Here is a 22624-nt window from a genome sequence, read left to right as displayed (position 1 = left end):
TATCTCTCAGACAGAGGAGTGCAAGATGTGCTCTTCACTCTCTCTCATGCTGTAGCTGATCAGATGCAATCCCCTTTTCTTTCCTCAGAACTTTGAAATCTGTTTTCATCTAAAGCTCCATTGCCATAAACTTGGAAGCAGCATTCCTTCTGTAGATAAAAGTATGATAAATCCAGTATGATAAAGGATTTTTCTCTTTTTTTCTCCCACAAAAAAGTTCAGGTATTTTTAAACACTACATATGTGTTATCCAATGGTCTTGTAAGTTGATGTTCTGCCTTTTAAAAATTATAATTTCACTTAAATTCAGAGATCATTCAGCTATAAAGGGTGCAAATAACAAATACTATTTCCTCATTCATCTACCCTGAAATAATTTATTCTTATGAGCAAAATCATCACAAAGACAAGCAGTCCTTTATTGTTTTTTATACCACAAGTGCACCCAGATTCAGAGGCACAAGAAAAAGCCATCAGTAGCATGTCACACTTGATAAATCACTGCATTCAGGTCCTGAGCACACTGCTCTGCTACAGCAATTCAGCATGCATCAGCTGAGTGAGGGCTGGCAGCAGGGAGCTCAATTCTTAACTTGTCACAACTGAAAGGTGAAACATATTGGAGAAAAAAAGGCGGATGAAGAAGCTTCACCTTGGCAGTCCTAATGACTCAGGAGGATAGGGCAAACTTCTTAAATGGCAATAACTTCATCGTAAGTCTGAGACCCAAGATTTATGGAAAGGGCAGTCTGAGTGCTTGAGAAAAGGTCCAGCTTTGTGGATATGAGAGGCCAGCCAAGGAGAATACAGGTGGTGAAGCATCCACCCATGGCTTTAAGCTTCTGCTACCTCTGCAGTGAAAATATATGCCATGGAACTACTCCAACTTAAAAGCTATCACTGTGCAGCTGAACAGATCCTGATAAAATGGTAAAGTAGATAATCCATAGTAATTGTTTGTGCATTTTTGTTGCAATAGATGAGCAAGTTCTGGGGAACCACAGCACTAATGCCCCACCCATGGTAGAAACCCTTAAACTATATAGTGAGGCTGTGCACAATACTGGGCTCTGGCTGTACCAATATCTGGGGAAAGTAGGAGGGCTCAGATCAACCTGAGTGAAGCTGATGTTCCTTATCCTCTTACATAGTGTGGCTTAAGAAATAAATTGTAAGCGTAGGGCAAAAGAGCTAAAGCATAGCGGTCCTGATTTAGCTGATATGGGGAAAACTATTTGTGTGAGTTTCCTACCTTACGTGTGGGTGTTGGTTTAGTGGATCCTACCCATCCCAAACTGGACAAATGAAACTGTACAAGACAAACTTTGTTTCCTGAACTCAGGCACTTAGTCATCAATAAGTAATTACTGCAGGTAAATGAGCCAAAACACTTCATAAAGCAATATTTTTTTTGTTTCTCAGCTATTGCCTCTGCTGCTTTTCCACAACCACCTTAATATTAAAATGCTTCTCTTGGCATTGTGCCAGCCATGGAAGAAACAAGCTGGTTGAAGTAACCACATGCCAATCACAGTCACAGGGTTGCTCTACACACATTGAAATGTCTGGTTCATGGGACTAAGCTACTGCAGCTCCTATCATCAGGCAGCCAAATCTGTCATGATTTGTGTGCGCCAAGACAATTCAAGGTTTGTGTGCATAAAAATCCTGTTAGGCAGAGATTGAGATCTAAGGAGGAAGGACTCTCTGCCAAAGGGAGATTTTTTTTTCCCTGTGGTATGAAAAATAAAAAAAAAAAAAAATCAAGTCATTTAATTAAATGTCTCAGTGTGTGGGTCTGGGTTGATACATTTATTTGCAAATATCCTGGAAAACTATCTGTTAGTTTCTGTGGCTTGACTTGGGGACAATTCAAGCTAGTGTTTTGCTTTTGTGATGGATTGTGTAGACAGTGGTTCAGAAAAAAAAGCAGAGAATGAACATTTGGCCCATTTTTCAGACCTGTCTGGGATGTGTATATGTGCTGTATATGTAGTTTGTGTTGTTCCTTATATTCTTCCCATCCCATTGCCTGCTGACTACCTGCTGAAATGGCTGCTTAAACAGGAAGCACTGCAGCAGACTCTGTGACTGCATGCCCAAGTGAAGTTAATTGAGAAGTTAATTGAGAAGTTAATTCTTGCCTTCCCTGGCAAAGTCAACTTTTGAGTCAACTCAATAGTTTAAGTTAAATTTCTTCATCCCTGAAGCTTCTTTCTCACCTTCTTTTCTCAACCTAACCAAAAGAAAACACTGAAATGTCTTTTGCAGCATCTTTAGTAATGGATTTATTTCATTTAACTGGGAAAAAAAAAGGCCTGTTGATTTTCCTGGCAGAGTCAAAGGAGGTGACAGCTGCCATTCTCACACAGGCAACAGCATGCATTCATTGCAAAGGTTAAAAAGTAAAACAAATACCTAAAGCCCTGGCACAGATTTAACCTGGTCCATAAAGGTGCCAGAGAGAAGCCCTGGTTTCTAGTGAAAACAGCCCACAGAAGCCTATACTGGACATTAATTGAAGGAAAATGGAACCAGAATGGCTCTCAGGAGGGTGTCTATTTTTGCTCCCTGTTTAAAATCTCTGTCAAAATCAACGCTGAGATACATATGCCTAAAAACCCAGAGGTTTGCCAACCCACCTCTAAAAGGGACCAGGGATCAGGGGTGATGTGGCTATAGTGCCTACACCTGCTCCTCCAGCACATGTGCAGGTCACTGCTGCACCATGCCGGTGCCAGTGCCAGGCTGCTCAAGAGCTGGGAGATGTGGCTGTTGGGGCCATCTCTGCTTTACCCTACAGAAGTTGTTTCTGGAAGTAAAGGGACAGGGGCTGTTGCTGCAGCGGGGATAGGCTGGTCACTGGAGTGGTTATTGGCAGTGTGGGAGTGTGATGGGGTCCTGTGGGGTCTTTGTTCAGAGGGGTAAAGCTATTTGGTGGATGTTGTTATGGGCAAAGGGTTTGCGGTTGAAAAATTGAGGGGGATGAATAAGACGTGAGAGAGGGTAGTGATGAATTTATTGTGGGAGCACCTTCCTCCTCAAATGGTGTTCTGTGTTAGTAAAAATAGCTCCATGTAATTAAAGAGGATCATCACAGGAGGTTGCCTCTGTGTCACCTGATACTGCTGTCAGTGTTGATAGTGGCATCCACAAGCGTGGGTTTAGGAAGCCCAGGTTCAGCCTGTTCTTAGACATCTCCAGTGACAGAGGGTCTTCTCCTGAAAGTCTTCCAGTGCTTCACTAGGACATATATCCTTCACCTGTGCCTTGTTCAGGAGGCAATTCATAGAATGTCTTTGGATTAGTCCCCAAGTGATGTCCAGTCTGATTGCAGTGAGAGGATCTCTTTGCGTGAATGTAGGAAACGTCATATACTACATCTGGTAGGATAAAATATGATTGGGAGATTGCCTATTTGCTTTGAACTATAGCATGCTTCAGTTTGGGGAAAGCAAGAGGCGAAGTGAAAAAGACCCATCTTTGAAAGACACTGAAAAATCAATGAAAATACAAGAGCGGGATGTGCTAAAATCAGCTGGCTGTAACCCAGCAGCAGTATCCAACAGTCACACTCTCAGGGACAGGCTGCTTCTGCCTGTGCTGATCTTTTTCTGGTTGATCTTTTCTGCAATAAAATGCACATTTGGCTTTTCTGTCAGTTCTGCCCATGATGTGAGTCTGTCATGGTACCCCACATCAGGAGTACCATGATGTGGCACTCCTGATGTGGAGTACCATGACAGACTCACATTACCATAACTCCATCTGAAACTGGTGCACAGATCTGGAGGATCTGTGCTAATCTAGCTAAAATAAATATAAGTTTCTCACCTCTGGCAAAAGCTGCCACCTAACCATAGCAAGGGCTAGGGGCTGCTTTGGATGGCAATTTTAAGCCCCAGTCTGCCTGAAGCAATTTTAGGCCTCAGTCCTGTAAACATGTGAGAAGTATTAGCTGGACTGCTTCAAATCTTGCTCCACAGTTACCACCATCTCTAGGTTACACCAAAGAAAGGGTGAAGAAGATACTCATGGGTTGAAGTCCAGCAAGGCTGCTGGAACTCCATCCCCTTGATCTGTCCTTCCCACAGAGCTCAGCCTGGGCCTGTGCAAACACAGAACTTCTCTGAGAGTTCTTTTAGTAGCACTCTGCATGGAAAATCACAGTACCTAAGCCCCTGTATTTACAAATGCTATTTTTCCATGCCCTTCTTTTTGGAGCATCCTCACTGCCCTACACGGTTGGTTGTGGTTCTGTGACCCAGGCAGTGCTGCATAATCCCCAGATTCCCCTGTACCTTGGTAAATTCTAGAAGATTATTGTATCTGAGCAATTAGATGTTTGCAGCTGGACTGAGAGGTCTACTGACATGTCTGCATTCCTGGGAGGTGAGCATTAGTTGTAGGGAGGACAGACAAATTTTGGGAAGCTCATGCTGGCTCCTGCCTTGTTTAGAGCTGTGCCTATGTAAGGACACCAAAAGATGATGCACCAGGAACACAGCTGTGCTGTGACTCCAAACTTCTGCTACACCAACACCACAAGTCTTTGGAGAAATGATGCTGTAACGACATCTGTCACACCAATCTTCTGCTCTGCTGTGTACACCAAGTCCTGACCCTTTGTGGGACTCCCTTCCCACTGCTCCTTCCACAGCCACAGCAGCCATGCTCCAAAAAAAAGTAAGTGAGGCTAGAGCAGGCCATGTTCTTCCCTGCCTTCCCTTCTCCATCTCCCCCAAGCAACTTCTCTCCCCTTAGCTTGGTGCTCATACGGTGTGCATTAAGAGGGACATGCCAGTGAGAGTCCAGAGACAAGACAGAACTGCAGATGAGACATTTTAATTTTGACAGGGTGCCATTTTCCAATGGAACAGCTTTCTGGTCAGTCCTGCCCTGTGACGGAATGGCTGTGGGGCAGCTGTACAGCTGGGTCTGTAGCCCAGGAGTTCTGCACCTTTCTTGAGCTGACTGCGTAATATGTGCCATGGGGAAGGAGTATGTGAACAGAGGAACCAGCTGACAACAGATCTGTTCCTATGCCTTTGGTAAAAGTGGTAGGGAGGTATGGATCTGCATGCCACTGTCAACAGAAAGCTGCTGGGTTTTTTCCTCCTTGGACAATTATGCATGCAGTGAATTTCTGAGTCACAGGCTGACATTCCAGCAGATCAACTCATTTTCCCAGTACTGGAATAAGTCAGTGTACAAGCCTGAAATGGTGAGCTGGTTCTGTTTGCTCAGCTGACAGAAGTGTAGCAGTTGCTAATTCCATTGCATACTCTCAAAGAAAAAAAGGAGAAAATGTAACAACCAGCGAGAGAGAATACAGAGAGATTCTGTATTGCTCTTTCCACTAAATATGCCCAAATGCAGGCAGACAGCTCTCTCCCCTCACTTCCCTGAGTGCAGAGTGTTTGCTTTATCTGGTGATGTAACTGATTGCTAAATAATAGACAAACCTGGTATGAACTCTCCTACTTATTTCTGTGCGGGTGCACATATGGAGGAATCTTTCTGCATTTTCACTGGATTTAAACAGATTTATAACTAGAAATATGCCACTGCCCTCTGCTGGAAAAGCAGGAGCCAGACAAGAAGAAAAGAAAACCAGAGCAGAATCTTGTAAATATTATTGCATTTACTGCACTTGGTGCTGGAGACCCATGAAATGCAGCAGAACAGGGACAGTGGGAGTCCTCTGACCACTAGACAGAGCAAGATCCACTCCCCCACCATGGCTGCCTTTTCCCCTCACTTTGGAGGGCTCCCAGACTGGGAGAAACCTGGCAGTGGAAGAAAACATCAGACCAGAGTTAGCAGCATTTGCTCTTTCTCCTACACTTAATGTATGGAATACAGTTCGGACATTTGAGAACCGTTTTCTATCTAAAGGTATGGTTTTTAAGAACTAGAAAACTAGCGAACTGCGAAATTAGAATAGCTGGGATAAAAAGTGCCCAGTTCAGACTATCTGTTACAAGCTAAAGAATCAAAATGGCATTTATTTTGTAAGGTAGATCACTCAATACACCTTGAGAAAACTGTGTCACCCAAAGTGCTGTGGTTAAGCACAGACGGTTGCAGTTAAGCAATCCATATGGACAGCACCAAAATGTGCACTCCTCATGAGTACTAAAACTGTTCTCTAGTGAGAACAACAGCAGCATTGGCTTTGAGCAAGCAGATGTATCTGAGGAAGGGTTATCCTTCCAGAAAAGATTTCCATGAGATTTATTTAGCCATTTCTCGTATGGTGCTTATCAGTCTGATTTCTTATAATGAGAGGAATTAGCTTCTTCCTGAACTGCAGAAATATTATTCTAGGTTAATCTTCAAGCATGGAAATTCTGGAACTGTTGCCTTAAAGAACCATGACAGATTTTCAACTTAAAGCTGAAAAAAGAGAGAGTCAAAAACAGTAGTTTACATTGACAAATGCACAAACAGCTATGGTGGTGTGTCATACTTACTCCAATGGCCTTGTCTCCATTGTTGGTCAGGGTGACACAACCTGGGGAAGGGGCAGAAAATAATGTAAAAAACATAAGATGCAAAGCAGGCCTTGGCAACTACCTTTTCCCTTCTTTCAGTTTCAGTTTCCCTTTCTCTTCTTTTTTCCCCCCTTTCCCTTTCTCTAGTACTACAGTAAGTGATTGTCCTGAGGATGGAAGTGTCACATTGGTTCCAGGACATCTGACCAAGTAAGCAAAGACTGGCTAAGTGGAGGTTGAAGGGGAAAGCCTCCTTGGCACAGCAGCAGCTGGAGTACTGGGCATGAAAGGTCTGCTCCCCAGACTGCTTTGTATGATTGACTTCCCTGGAATTAACTTCCAAGCCCTTTGTCTAATTTGCTGACCCGTATGTGAGTTTACGTCTTTATATACAGTAAATGCATAAAAACATGCATAAAAACTTTTCATAATGACTCCGTGAATGACACGTTGCTGCCCTGTAACTCAATAGCTGTCCCTGAAGTTACATAGATGTGTCTGATTATAGCTCAGCCTTTCAAAAGTAATAAAATGAAGTGGCATTTTATGTAACTCAATGGGTTACAGTAGGAAGCTGTTAACAGTAGAGGATTAAAATAAAATTGTTCATGGTATTTAAAAAGTGATGAAATGAGGAGAAAAATAAATCCACCCCCAAGAGCTACAAATCACTCCTTACAAGTTTGGCATCTGCCAAAATTCTACTTGGGGAAAAAAAACCTGGGCTTCTTCCTTCAGAGGATCCTCCCACACTCTTTGAGGCATAAAGCCCAAGGGTAGTGTTCACTGTCCACAGACACACACAGACAGACTGTACACAGGTGCACCCAGCAGTCTCATTATTAAATGCCACTTTTCCCATGGGTTTTTTTTTAATGCTTTCTAAAAGATATTACTGCTAAATCCTTGCATTCTGTGCATTTTCTGTGATGAGACTTAAATGCAGGGGAGCAGATCTGACACATTTCAGCATATTTCCATCTTCTTTAGAGGTAAGCAAATAAAGGTAGGCCATTAATGTGTGACATTTATTGCTTATACATTAGTGTGTATTAACCAAGTGATTGGCTGAATCAAAATTTTCAGCTATGATCAAAGTCTTTTAAGTTGAATGAAATTATTGATAATGAGGGACCACATTCAGCTGGAGAGAAACATATAGAAAGGAATAACTCCTGAGTTTTAGATTATTCATTTGTATTACTTTAAAGTATCATCCCAGCATATTTTCTGTTGTCATGATTTTATTTTAATTTCTATTACATGACTGCCATTGTAAATAAAGGAGATTGCATAACTTCCGCGTCATTCACTCAATGTGGCATTGAGTAAATTAGAAAAGGGAAAGGTATATTGTGCAAAATGTGTTCCCCTGATGAGATTAATTTTGTCTTGCACATTTATTTCCAACATTTTGGCTAGGCGTGTACCTGTATCAAGTACTTAAAAAAACACAAGATTATTTTCCAGAATTTCACTGTGTAATTTTTGCCATTAAACACAAAAAAGGAAAAATAAAAGTCAACCATTCACTATTAAAAGACTTTAATTATTTGGAACACTAACATAAAAAATGTTTACTTGAAAAGGTTTCTTTCCATTTTAGTCCATCTTCAAACCTGTTACATTATATTTCACTGACTAGTATCACAAATTACACTGACAAGTTTCCTCAAAGTTGCAAAAGATAGAGCTACAGTAAATTGTTTCACAAGTTATTTAGAAAAGACATATAAGAAATTATTCTTTCCTTCTTTGTCTATGATGAAGCAGAAACTTAGCATTAAAGTAACAAGAACAGTCATTATAGTGCTAAGTATATTTGACATATTTAACCTCACAAATAAATAAATATGTACAAGGGAGGTTACAGCATGTCAACTACAGAACAGAAGCTTTACATTGTAGAATTGAGAGCATTCAAGAGCAGCTAAGTAACACAGTTTAAGATTACTACATGGTAGTAAAAAAAGAGAAAAAAATCTTAATTCAGCAAAAATACAGGTAGATGTACATTAAACTGATAGGTTACAGCTCAGCTTCATTCAGAATACTGTGGGGTTTTTTTTATTTATATTTTTTTCATATGTTATGTTTTATTGATTCCTCATTTTTTTTCCAGGAATGTTTGGTTTTCCTTCTCTTCACTTTTGAACATGTTAATCAGGTAGAAATCTCACAGTAAGCTGCTATGTGAACACTATTACCTACAGTAATTAAGCAAGTGGGAAGATAAAATATAAGTTCAGTAAATGCTTGTACATAATCTCTCCATAAATTATTTCAATTATTAAAGATATCTGACAGCAGTCATCGCTGTTATTAATTACAGTTTGAGCGAATGGGGCTGACTTCCATTCATACACCACAAATGTATTTGAAGCTATGAGACTGAGGTTCCGTTCAGGTCCGTGTAGTGACAGCAGTGCTCCTGGTGGAATACCATCGGGACATCCTCCTCCCGCCAGGTGTTTGCAGCCAGGGCAAATGTGCCATTTGTGCGGTCACAGCATTAAATGATCTCTGCACACAAAAGCACGTGCAAAGAGCAGAGAAAGCACAAACCCACACCCCTAATCACTGAGCATCCACCTGCTTGGCAACTGGAAAAATCTCAGCACAACTTTATGCTCTCTGAATTCAAATAATTAAATATGTGGCTAAAAATATTTTGGTTAAAAAAAGGGATAATTTAAAAAATGAAAACTTCCATTAGGAGACATTCTCCTCTGAATGCAGTGCTTGAAAAAACCTTTTATGTTTCAGCACATGCCTTCAGAAACATGTGCAGCTACAATTTTTATGAAGCTTGTCATGGGGTGAAACACGATTCATGAGGAGAGATGCCCTTTTGGCACGCAAGGTCACTTGCTAATATGTCACACATTTATAGAGAGTAAAACAAGTAAGCATTTTATGCTCTTGTCTGTTCTCTGCACATACCCCCCCCCCCCCAGTGTCATTATGGACACAGTATAGCAATGTGAAATTCCTTAATATTGCCTCAACACTATTTAAACTCTGTGCATCCAACAACCTCAATCATGTTATCCAGCAGGGCAACAGAGGGATACTGATAACATTATGTGCCCAGAAAGATGTTTATTTTTGGTAAACATGTTCCAGGTTATTCTAATGTTGCAATGCCATCTGATGGAGGTGTCTATACATACAGTATATGTGAAGTACAGAGACTGACAAACTCATCGGTTTACAAAGAATTCATCTTTCATTTAAATATTTAAACTTAAGTTTTAGCACCGTCTGTAGTTTTTAGATTGTCCTGGTATACATTGTCATACTTACTGTGTGTGTTATTATAAAAATGTGTAGAGAGAGTTCTAGGTATATATTTATACATCTAGATATAGTTGAATGTCTTTTTGTTATTTTGTTTTGTGAAAAGAGAACATTAAACATAGACTCGAGATGGAAGACACTGCATTTCATACATACCAATCAATAAATGCTGAAACACAACTCTGTGTAAACTGTTTTTCTATGTATATGGATACAAATTTGTCTGCAATTACAGCATATGCTGTTTTGGTGACTAAGGTTTGCATGATCAGGTCTACTTAGGCAAAAATAGTTTAAAATAGCCCTTTAAGTGGTGCTAGGGTTTTATTCATTTCTGAATAAAGAGCACTAGACATTCAAGAAGCAAGAATCTAACACATGCCATAGGGAAAACCCATAGTTTTCAAAACAAAAAGATCATCAGCAAACTGCTCAATAAAAGCTTGCCTATAGTGCATGACATGTCTGCTATTTTCTCCAGGAGTCAAGACTTCTGTTTGGATTATGTGATTTAAAGTTAGGCTTGTGGCTCTTCAGTCTTAGAAGATATTTACACAGGATTGCAATTATCTGTCCAGGCATCATGCTGGCTGGCACACATTTAAAAACAACTCAATACCATGGTAAAAAAATTGTTGTTTCCCACAACAGTAAAAACTTAAAAAAATTAGTCCAGAAGTGGAAGCTGTTTGCAGGAAAACACTAAAAACTGGGAAAAAATAACTGACTGGGTCATATTCTATGACATCCAATATTCTCAATTCCAGGCAAACTTTTTGTATTCCTTTGATTTAAAAAAAAACCAGTAAATCAGAAACCCAGTTAGAACTTTGTGCTGCGACTAAATGTGTCAGACATGATGATGTTTTTATAGAAGTTGTCGGAGTGAGGATTGCAGTATCCTTTGACTTTGTCAATAACCTGGTGGACAGGGATGATTGATGTCTGTTCTCCATCCTCTTGCGCAAATTTTGAAGATGGCTTGTCAAGAAAAACATTCTCTAAGAGGAGGAAAAAGCAACAAGAAATAGTTAGGGCCTCTTAAGCAAATTCATAGTTTAAAAGATGTGTCACTCCCACATTGATATGCCTTCAATTGCCACTACTGCTGAACTAAATTACTGCCCTAAAAGTCAGCAAATAACTTTTTGGCTTCAGATTGCTTCTTCTAAATTCTTTTGAGGTATCTGCTTTTGTGGGCAGACCTTTCAGGTATCTCTTGAAATTATGCCTCTATTATTTTGCCTAAAGTTTTACTGACTCCTATGACCTTTTAATATATTTATTTACTACCGATGCTCTGAATCTTACAAATCAAAAACATTTTGATAGCACTTGATCTCCAGAAATAGGATCTCCACATATTAAAGTACTGTAGAATGACTGTGAACAGATTTAATTATTTCAACAGTGGATGTTTTGAGCTATGCACAGAAATAATATAATCTGTGCTGAATGTAGCAGAGGATGTCTTTCATCCTAAAGCAAATAACCAGAGCCAAAACTTTGTGCTTGCCTGGCCTCACCTTGTTTTTTCCATGATGTGGAGGGTGCAGGCTGAAAATTGTAGGGAGGAAAAGATGTGACAACTGGGCCTCCCTTTAGAGTCCACAAGCTAGATGTCAAGGGTGAAGCTGAAGTGGTAAAGAAGCAAGGCAATTCCCAGCCAGACTGGGAAAGTCTGCTTCAGTGGCTCGCATTAGCGCTGTTCAGAGAATGGTCAGTAGGTAGAGCTAACGTAGCGAGAAATAAGGAGAGAGCTTGTATCTCATTTTCTTAAGTATGCTGTCCTAACTGAGCTCTCTTTCTTATCTGTTCCACTGCAGTGAAGCTGGAATTAATTCCCTGAACCTGGGCAAGGTCTGTACCACTGCAAGCCAGCAGTAAGGTGGAGCACCCTGGGAAGTAATGTTTTCTACAGGTGACATTTTTGATGGCTGTTTACAAGACCTTGGTGAAGACATCTCCAAAAATTCCTTGTTAAAGGATCATTTAAGAATTAAGCATACTACTTGAACCTTGATTTCATTAAAATTTTTTCTTAGAAATAAACCAACTAGAAATAGAAAGAAAAGTAACCCATCCCAGGAAAAGTCATGATATCAAGCCATAAAAGAGCACAAAGTGTTGCAAAGGAGAAATGGATTGCAGACAGAGAAATCAAAACAGTTTCACTCATTAAAACACAAAAGGGCATGTTGAGGCTTATCAGGATGATTTTTAAAAGCACGTAAGAATGTTCATGAATTGCAGTGAGTAACACCATGTCCATTGGCAAATTTCTGAGAACCGAGAGCCTTCAAATGTATGCATTTACTAACCAATGGCTTCACATCTATGTACAGGGTCAAAATCTTGTATCCCTGAAGTGTGAGCTGTATGACCAAATTCTCTGCAGAGATAGTCTTAACTTCTAATTCACTGAAGTGTTACAGAGGGTATTTAAGTACTTTCTACAAGTAGTTTGGTTTGGGATTGTAGACAGCTGGGGCACAAGATGCCGTAGTGACCTCTTTTGTTCACCCAGGAGAGTTCATCCAATATTTGTGTTGGTGCATTCTGTATTCAGCAGCAGTTCATAGGTTGGCTTTGAGGCATATATAATTCATCATTAAGAATATTTTTGGGTGCTAATGGATATAAAAATCTCAGTGTCTAGAAGATTGGTTCAGTAATGGCTGTAGACCCAATATAAATATATTAAATTTTCTGTAATAACTTTGATAAATACTAAACAATCTTCTGGAACTCAATCATATTGTTTTTGCTTTTTAATGTATGCTTTATGTATGGGTGTTTCAAAATAATCTCCTTTCCCCAGACTACTGTACACAGGCATTAATGTCAGGACATTAGTGTCTGTTTTCTAAAATGGGATGTTCTAAATGCTGTGTGCCCCATGCACAGTGCAGGCACCCAGAGTTTGAAGCATGCTTGTTCTTTGATTCAGCATCAGTGGTGTAAGATGTAATAGAAATAAGCAGCATTTCTGATTAGCAAAATCCTCTGCGTCAATGAGGACATCATGCAAGAAGCATCCCTCCACCCTGTTCCAACCATGCATTCAACAAAAGCAATTCTCACTTTACCTGTAATGCTCCACCACTGATGAGGAAAGGGCCTTAGAAGACATTATCTACACCACAAACACACGAATGCTTGTGTCAATTCCAGGGAGCACATTATAACCGTATCAACAAGACTTGCCAAGACATGTAGCTATGGCATTCTTTGTCTGCAATTTAGCTAAGTTGGCAAACTGAGAAGTTCAGCTGCATTAACAATCAGAATCTGAAGACTATTTTTTATTATTTTTACACATGAGAAGACATGTCAGTATTTAAAAACCTAGTGTTATCAAAAATTCCCATGGAGTAGCACAATAAGATATGTATTTTGGAGAACAAAGTGAAATGTATTAAAATTCCAAAAAAATAAAACTGTTGTATGCTCTTAATGTCCAAAAAACCTTCATATTAAAAACTTTGATTGCATTAAGAACTGCAATCCTTTTTAGGAATAATTTGTGCATGGGAATAAGCTAATAATTTTTGAAGAATATATATGAGCAAGTTTCTTTTAACTTCACTACTTCTATTCTGGAACAGTTTCTTTGTTTTATTTCAAGAACACCTTGCAAAAACTCGAGCACTAAGTCTTCTTAATTGATAGCCTGATATTAAAGATGCTGTTTGTGGAAGACTGCTGGCAGAAGTGCTCCTGCAGGGAAGAGATGAATGAGCAGGGCAGCTGGGTGCACTGCACACCGAACCTGACCTGGCAGCAGGGGCTGGCAGCCCAGGGAGGCAGGCACTAGCCGTGTGCTCCCAGTGCAGTTGTGAATAGCAGCCCTGAGAGCAAGCTCAGGTGCTATCAGTCATCAGGAATTTCTAAGACGCTTCTCATTTTCACCATCTTCAAAGCAGATGTACTTCCTGTATGTTCTCAATAAACTTCCTGTATGTTCTCAATAAACAATACAGTTTTCAACCATTAAAATGCCTGATGCACAATCCCTCATGCTAATGGGTGCACTGAATCTTGGTCAGTGAGAAAACAACAGTATAATTAATTAAAAAAAAGGAGTGTTTGTGCCTAACTGAAGCAGGTAATGATCATAAATTAAAATAATAGAAGGTATTTCCTGGAAACTATGCCATGCATCAAGAAAGGTGAGTGTCCCATCATAAATGAGACACTGGGGGCTTAACGAAAATAATTAATACTTAAGAAACAACTTAACTTTCCTTCTAGTGAAATAATCTATTTCATATCTAAACATTTTTTCTGATAAATATTTTAAAACAAGTAAACACACCTTTGAGTTAAATATGTGCGCAGATTTTATTTCCACTATATTTATAAAAGAGTATTATATAATAATGCTATGTGACTTTACACAGAACAAAAACATGCACTCACAAAAACAGAGTAACAAAAAAAATCTGAACTATATAAGTGAATTTCTGAAATATTATCTCTGACACAACCAAACTTGCAAATCATTCCAGCTGCTCTCTTTCTTTGCTCCCTTAAAGTCTTAAAATGAGCATATTTTCATGGTATGAGTGGAATACAGATGATGCCTTTTATTACATATACCATTGATATCTAAATAAATAAGCAGTAGATATGGCTATTTGTAGAAAGGCAAGACAATGCATACTCTGGGAACACAGTATCCATTTCCGAGTAGGCTCCATTTGTCGTTTTACCCACAAATGTTTTACAGTTAGATGAAAGGAGTTTAACCAAGACAATCAGCTGTGGACTTGGACTCTGAAGACTTGATTCCTATTTCCAGCTGTACTGCATGAAAGCTGTTTCATGTTACCTTGGGTGAAGAACGTCATCTCTCTGTGCTTTGGCTACCCTGTGTTTACAATAGGATAATAAGCAAAATTTGCTTTCATCAAGCCTATTTCATTTAGTATGGGAACATACGGAGATCAGATCTATATATTGGATGTACTACACGTTGGGTAATGGTTCTTATTAAACAGTAACATATATTTTAAAAATACTGGCACTATTTGAATGGATGACATTTTCTCTCTTTAACCTTGGGGTAGAAATGCTTGCTGTGCCTTTAACACAAACCTATGTGCTCACAGATGTGCTGGGTTGCAATGCAAGAACTCACCTGTATGGCTGTTTCGTTTGCAATATGTATTCGTCGTGGATTTTGATTTGGATGTTAGGTAGGTTGAATTGGAGCCGATGGAACTAGAGGATAAGGATTTCCCAAGATTATCGGAACTCTTCTTTATAATATTGGTTGCTGTTTTGCTCCAATCTAAAAATGATTGAGAAGTTTTACATAAATAACTACCATAATAAATGCCTAATTTATTCAATTATGATTATTTCAAATATCTGATGCATTTCCTAGTATTGCTTATAACAAATACCCCATCCTTTTCCTGTTAGGTATCCTCTTTGGTTCTTAAGCATGATAAAATTATTCCAATTTGATTTACTCTACTAAAACAGTTGAAATTAGTGGCTCTAACATTCTAACAATAGTTTGTCTGGACAGCAGAACTGCAAGTATGACCTGGCTTTCCAGAATGCAGAAGAGCAGAGAAGCTCTGTAGTAGTATAGGGACACCAAACTTTCCTGACCTGAAGGGCAATATCCAAAGGTGATAGGAAAGGGGTAGATAGGGTCATTTACAGTGATCTTATCATCTGAGGGTTTGGTCTGCTGCTGTTGCAGCAGAAGATACTACATACTAACAGCTAGCTTGTTGTTTAGCATATTGGTGCACAATTTGCATAATAAAGTTTATTCAGTAGTTCACATTTAAAGAATTTTGTCCAAACCATTAACACAATAGGCTCCTATGCTGGAACAACTTCCAAAATTAAATTAAATAGCTAATACCAATAAACTGACTGAAGAAAACTAGCACTTAAAAACTCATCACAAGTGTCCCAATAGTAGAATAGAAGTATCTAACTACTTTTGTACCATACAATTGCATGTAAGTGCAGGAAGTTTCACAATTTAGTCACCTTGCTGTTATTGACTGTACCTCAATGAAATTCAATAAATGGAAGTGAAATCCAAGCCAAAGATATGTGTGCCACTTTAGTCTTGATTTAAATCAAGACACATACTTCATACTAAATTATTGCTAGAGTGTTTAGGTAAGCAAATTCACATTTGACTTATATTTCACTATTCTGCCTGAAAACAGAACATGAGTTCTGCAGAGAACAGAGTTCATGCAGATTAAAACCAGCCCATGGAGATAAACTGGTTAATGCCAGACATAATGACATCACATTAATGATACCACTGAAATATTCAAATCATTCATGTTTTTATTTCTACCATATTCATACCCACAAGCTGCCCAACAGCAGCATAAAAGAAAAGGAAATAATTTGATCCATCTTTGTTTTTCAGTTCAGGAGCTAAAGGAAAAATTACATGGAAACTGAACATATGAAAAAATTTGGATGTCTGATCAGAATGAATATGATTTTCCTAGTTTGCATTAACCCTTTGAAATAATGAAGTTTTCTTACTACAAAATGAAAGCTTATTGTAGAAAGCAATGAGCTTATGCCACCTTACAACAGCTGTAGATTTGAACACTGGTCATTGAACAAGAACCATATGAGAAAGAATTATATGGTCCAAATCACTACATCAGACAGCAAAGGAAGAGCCAGTTGCCTGAAAAAAGCCGTCTCATGCCATCCAAGATGGCCAAAGGTGCAGGTAACTATAAGTATAGTGGCCCAAGCATTGGACTTTCCATGTGTCCAAACCAATGTCTCTCCTTTCACTCTGACTGTTGCAGGTGAAGGTGAACTTCAGTTCCAGAACCTAATCTGTTAAAGGAATTTTCTACGTTTCTGAATTCAATGGCAAAGGACAGGACAGCTTAAAAAGGCAAAGATAAAAGCAAAAGAAGTAATAATATTTCTATGTAACTTTTTAGAATTGCTCCTACAACAGCTTACCAGTCCACACAATTCAAAGTCAACATACTTTAATATAGGAGAAAATGAGTAAGACTGGGTTTGGAATGACAAAGCTTGAATCTCTGGATTTTTTTTTTTTTTTTTTTTATTTTTAGGGTCTGATGGGCCTTCCAAAACTATCAACCACATCTCTGGCTTACCTTGTATTATATTAAAATAACATAGCAAGCTGTTTACCTGGACTTTTATAGACAACTGCAGCACCTAAGGAGGGGAGTTGTGAACTGCCTTTACCTGAATTGTCTGCCAGTCGGAATCTGCCACAACAGAGGTGTCTCCTCCACTGTTTCTGCACATTTTCTTTCATAGCACAATGGAATACAAATATAAACAAACCTGTGGCAAAAGCAAATAAACACCAAATGAAGCATGTATTTATAACAGATTAACTGAAATTTGTAATCAGATTACTCTGAAGCACAAACAAAAAAAAGTCATCTTAACATTTTATTATTGTTATCCATGCATCATTTAAGAGGTATGGAAAATAACTAAAGTTTTCCCATCCTCTAGTTGCCATGTAAGTGTCTGGGATATCAGAATACAGAGATTAGGATGCCTTTTATTGGCATTGTTGATTTAGTTCAGTGTTCATATTTTTCTTTCTTTTTTTTTTTTTTTTTTTTTTTTTTGCTTAGAGAAAAATGATTGAAAGGTCTTTGAAGCAAATGACTATTCTGCACTCAACAGGACTGCAAGAGAGAGACTGCAAAATAAATACCAACATTATTATATTAGCAAGGAGATATTTTATCTCCTGGATATGGTTCTGTATGTAAAGAACTGTGAGCTGTATTCTTTTAAAACCAGACATCTTGTAAATGGCACTTAGGGGTGTCCTAATGTAGTGGGTTGAGTGCTGGCCAAACACTGAAAAAGCACACTTGGATTTCTGTGCATCACATGCATGTACTTGAATGATTATGGGAATGGTAAGAATACGTTCACATGTACTAATTAGAAGTCCAGCTGCTTACTTCCAAAGAAAATGAACAGATTTTCACACGAAATTGTAGTAAATGTGTTTAAGAATTTTTTTTTAGGCTTGATTTTTCTCAAGGAATTTTAAAGTTTTTATTTTTAAGACAGGAGATAAGCATCTTACCATGTGATAAGGTAGGTCTTAACAGAGCATATGATATATTTTCATCACCTACAGATGTACTTTGGAGCTAAATATAGTAGTTTAAATGCTCCTGAATCTTTTCAGGCTGGCACTGGCTGTGGAATCTTTTGTTGTTCTGTGGCTTAGCCTATTTCTTGTTTTACTTGTGCTGTCTGTGAGACAGCCAACCTGAGGCTGAACATCTGACAGCAAAATGCTATTGCAAGATCCCTCGTGATTTTATCTTAGATGTAATAAATGCTACATTATGTGGGCAAACATGGTCAAGTGGCTTCCTCTAAAACTATTCCTTTATGATCATCATGAATTGTTTTGTATACTAATGTATACTATGTTTCAGCTGTCAGAACACAATGGCAGGGTATAGCTTGGATTATAATGTTTTGGAGAATCAAATTATCTTTTCTCCTCCAAACTACTGAGACTTAATTTTGCACTAATGCATGTCATTGAACATTGGACTTTTATTTGCTTATCAGGCCAGGTTGAGACCTCTGGAATCAGTTAACTTCAGGTAGGGGTTGGGTCATGAGACACAATCTTTCCAAAGTTTTTCAAGAGCTGATGGGGAAAAAAAGGAAAAGCACATTTTAAAAAAGGCATGACCTTAATGCATCTCAAATGTAAACTCTCTTGGATTATGGTTACTGTATTTGCATTTAGTAAAATATTTTTCTATATGATTTTTTTAAAGCACAGAGCAAGTCCAATGTAACCTCTATCAGCTCTTATAGGGCTGGAGATAGGAAGTTGTTTGTGGCCTGAAGTTCTTCTTAGGGCTTTTACACAGCTTAGAAACTTAGTAAATTGATGCTTAATTAAATTGCAGTGAATGTTCTGATATTTAAAATGAAAATGCATATTCTCTAGTAATGCAAAACAAATGTACTGCATTAAGTACTTTGCCTTTGCCCTGTCTGGGCTTGGTCTCCAGAATTTTTTTCTCTGTATTTCATTATTAATTAAGTTTACAATGTGCTTTTAGTAGTACAACTTTGGTTTTGGTTCCCAGAGAGGAATCAGATTCTAGGCTTGGTTCTAACTTGGCTCTGACTTGAAAGTATTTGGCTTGCCCAGGCATATATATAAAATGAGCAGCCAAAAAAAAAAAATGTTCCCATATTTTTTACTCTGAGCGTCAAGGAGAGAGTGTCAAGAATTTCCTTTGTAGATGAAAGAGCAAAGTACAGTAACACTAGCAGTTGCTGCAATTTGCTTTTTCATCACCAGTGCACAGAAAACTGCTGTGGGAGGCTGCTGGTATGGCTTGAAATACTACTCATGCAGCTTTCAAAAACATGAGAGAGAACAGATGTATTTACCAACATCTCCATAATTAAGCTGCTAATCCTGATGAAAGACTTGCCATATTGAAATGCTTTTTGCTGCTAGGGAATGCTTTTTGATACAGATTTGCCGCATTCCATCCCCTTACTGCTACATGAACACTGCACCAGTTGTATAGGATTTTAAACATCCTCTTCCTTTATTCTTTAGCTTTGCCTAGCTCTTTCTGACACAGCAATAAGTACCTTCAGATAGAAGATTTTTATCTCCAATTGCTTGATCTGACGTGCCTGAGCATAGACTGCATCATCATTGCTACCACAATCCATGAAAATCTCATCACTCTTCTTTTAACATTTACTTCTCGTCTTTTTCAGTTTCATCTTCTGACTTAACTGCCTTCCAAATACTCATTTTCCATTAAATAGTGCCATTGCCCCACTTAGGTAGCATTGGTCAACCTTGTATGCACTCTACATACAAGCTTAATTGATTGCACTGGAAATTCTGGTTACAGAGAACTTGTTTAATTTGACCCTTGGCAAGGTTTTCAGAATTTAAGCTTTCTTCCCATACTTCTGATCTCTGTAGGCCTGTCTGAATTTCTAATACAGACACAATGCAGTAAATACTTCATTATGCTGCTATGGGAGTATCAGAATCTGTCCTTTGGAAAAAAACAGTCTCTAGTAAGAGCACTACATCCAAATATTTTTTTGTGATTTTGCTTAGCATTTTAGGTTGAAACTGACCCAAACAGAAACCCACAACATGATTCTCTTTCCATGAAAGCTCAATAAATCTTTCAGCGCAGTAAATACATCTCAACTGTATCAGATAAAATCTGCACAGCTTGATATTAAGTACTTTTTCCGTAAAGATTTTGCTGACCATAAGAAAATTTCATTTTTATCTCAGTATTTGTGTTGCATAACACATGCTTCTTCAATGACATTCTTGAATTCTTTCTTTTTTTTTTTTTCACCAGCAGATTTAATTTTTATATCAATATGTGTGTGGCATAACACGTGCTCTTCCAGTGACCTCAGGGTTTTCTCTTCATTACATATTTAGTTGCTCTTTATAGGTGCATAGGGCAAGCACTTGGTAGAGAATTTTATGGCAGTTGAAACATATGAATTTTTTTTTAAATGTCAGCTATATCATTCTGTAATTTATAACCATTTGATTACAATTTACAGCATTTTTCAGAAAGATAAACTACGCTGGAAAAGTAAAATATCGAAAACGTGAATAACGGAAAGAAAAATAAGCTGAAACAGTCATTGGATTTTTCTTAGCAAAGAATATCCCATATGTCTCTGCTATCTCTCCACACTGAGACAGGACTTAATTTTATTTTATGAGTTTCTCATGCCTTAATAAAATATTTATGAGTTTTACAGATTCCCTACAGGACTAAAGTAAGGAAAAAGGCTTCCTATATTTGTTATAATCAGTGAAAGAAAATGCTGGAGGTCATACAGCATGTATCTCAACAGAGAACACTGCAGACTGTTAGCCAGGAAAAGCTCTATTTATAATATAGTTCATTTTATGGAAAAAGACATTGAAACTGTAATTAATTTATATAAGATATTCAAGCCACATGTAGTTGGTATTATTATTCCACATAAGGGGAAACTAATGATGGTTAAATATCAAAGGAAAACCTAGAGAGCTTGGATATGAGTTCCCTGGTCCAATCACTGGACGTTGTATGCCCCAGAACAGTAAGAGATCAAATATTATTCATTCACAGAACAAAAATTCAGCTTACCTTGCAATGAATTGAAAATTGAGAAGAGGTACAGGAAAGCAAGAGTTAAGGGACCCCAGGCAAAAAAGGCAAAGCCCCATGTCATGCCCAGGAGGAAGGTCAGGCTGACCACGCTACGGAGATTCCTCAGGATCTCTTCCTTCAGGCTCCGATTGGTTCTTTTCCCATTCCTCCCGCAGATTTGCACCATCACCACAATAAACATGGCAACATTCATTAGAAACATGATTCCAAAGTAGCCGGCACAAGTTACGTAAAAGACAACTTCGTTCTTGATCCAGCAGCTGTAAAAAAAGTAAAATAAAATAAAATAAAGGATCATTCTTGGTTAATGGCAGCTACCCTCCAATTAATCATGTGACTAAAGGAAAATGAGCTAATTTCTGATACCACTGACACAGAAATATAGTATAAAATGAAACATTTGTCTGTTTTCTGTTTGGAAACCGGATGAAGACCAGAGGCATCTTAAGTGACTATGGCCTACAGTATTAGCATATGAGAAATTTGGCTGTACCAAATTTTACTCAAAACTAGTTAAAAAAGTGGGAAGTGGTGGGAGCTGCAATCCCATAATGAAAAAAATTCAGACTCAGTACAAGAAATTTTACTGCTGTCATCTGTGTGAAGCACTGAGTGCTTTAGAAACAGAATGGGCAAACTTGGATCTTCAGTGTCAAAATCTCAAGTTTCTGCCACAGGAGCTGAAGAAGAACTTGAACATGACTGGAGAAGAAGTAGAACTTTTGAGGTAGCCATATGAGAGCTCTAACTAATTCCTCTCACAGCAAATGACCTGAATGCTCAGTATGATACTATAATAAAATTTAAAAAATTAAAAGTTTTATTTATCATAATGAGGCTTTGCCAGGCAAGGAAAAGAGCACCCACATAAAAATTTTGGCATTTGGCGTTATTATCTGGACATCAAGAGAAGAACATAGAGGACTATTGAACTACATTGGCAAAAGGCTGCTTGATTTACAAAGGAAACTATTTTTATACAAATTCTTTATTTGCTCTTACCTAGAAAATATTCTTTTCATTTAAGACAAACCAAAACAAGTATTTTTATTTTATTTTTATGACAAAGCTTTTGCCAGAGGCATGTTTCGATCTGGTATTGGGTAATGCAGATTTCCCTCCAATTTTTCTAACAGCCTTCTTCATATTACAGATTCTAATGATTCAGAATTTAGCCTCTTTTTGCTTGTTTAATGCACCATCGACTTTTCCAAAGTAACTATAAATGCTAAATTTTAAGAGATCAAAAGAAATACTCACAAGTCATCTCCTCCTTGCCCGTTTGCATCTCTGCCATATATCTGTTTGCCATAAACATGACTTGCATTTGTATTAGCACTTGCTAAAACAATTGCTATCACCAGAGCTGGCAAACCTGTAACACAAGAAACCTTGTGAGCTGTCAAATCTCCTAAACTTTCAAATTCACCATGCTAAGTTGAATTACTGATGTCTCCATCCCTATTACTTTAGCGCACAGCATCCTGAGAAAATTGCACTGAGAAGGTAGAAGGAAACAATTTTTGAAACAGTACAAATATATAGAACTATCAAAGCAATTAACAGGCATTAATGAATAAGCCTTGTAATGTTCTGTAAGGTAGAAGTTGT

The 22624-nt window shown here is 38.2% G+C and overlaps 1 protein-coding gene across 3 annotated transcripts in view; it reads right to left on the bottom strand.

Moving 5' to 3' along the window:
• Positions 1-7511: 7511 nt before the first annotated feature.
• Positions 7512-22624, bottom strand: part of ADGRG6 (adhesion G protein-coupled receptor G6) — a 105773-nt gene continuing 90660 nt past the window's right edge. The window contains exons 20-25 of one of the 3 annotated variants that reach the window (XM_053938943.1): positions 22274-22388; positions 20990-21273; positions 17031-17132; positions 14941-15093; positions 12887-12933; positions 10718-10798 (exon numbers count right to left, since the gene is read on the bottom strand). In XM_053938943.1, coding sequence (XP_053794918.1) covers positions 12920-12933; positions 14941-15093; positions 17031-17132; positions 20990-21273; positions 22274-22388 — 668 coding nt within the window. In that variant the 3' untranslated portion in view covers positions 10718-10798; positions 12887-12919. Of the gene's footprint in view, positions 10799-12886; positions 12934-14122; positions 14671-14940; positions 15094-17030; positions 17133-20989; positions 21274-22273; positions 22389-22624 lie in introns of those variants that run through there. The other 2 variants (XM_053938942.1, XM_053938944.1) reach the window with 2 other exon arrangements.

This window comes from Vidua chalybeata, chromosome 3 (assembly GCF_026979565.1).
Source record: "Vidua chalybeata isolate OUT-0048 chromosome 3, bVidCha1 merged haplotype, whole genome shotgun sequence".
NCBI lineage: Eukaryota > Metazoa > Chordata > Aves > Passeriformes > Viduidae > Vidua > Vidua chalybeata.
This window is presented reverse-complemented; position numbering and strand designations above follow the sequence as displayed.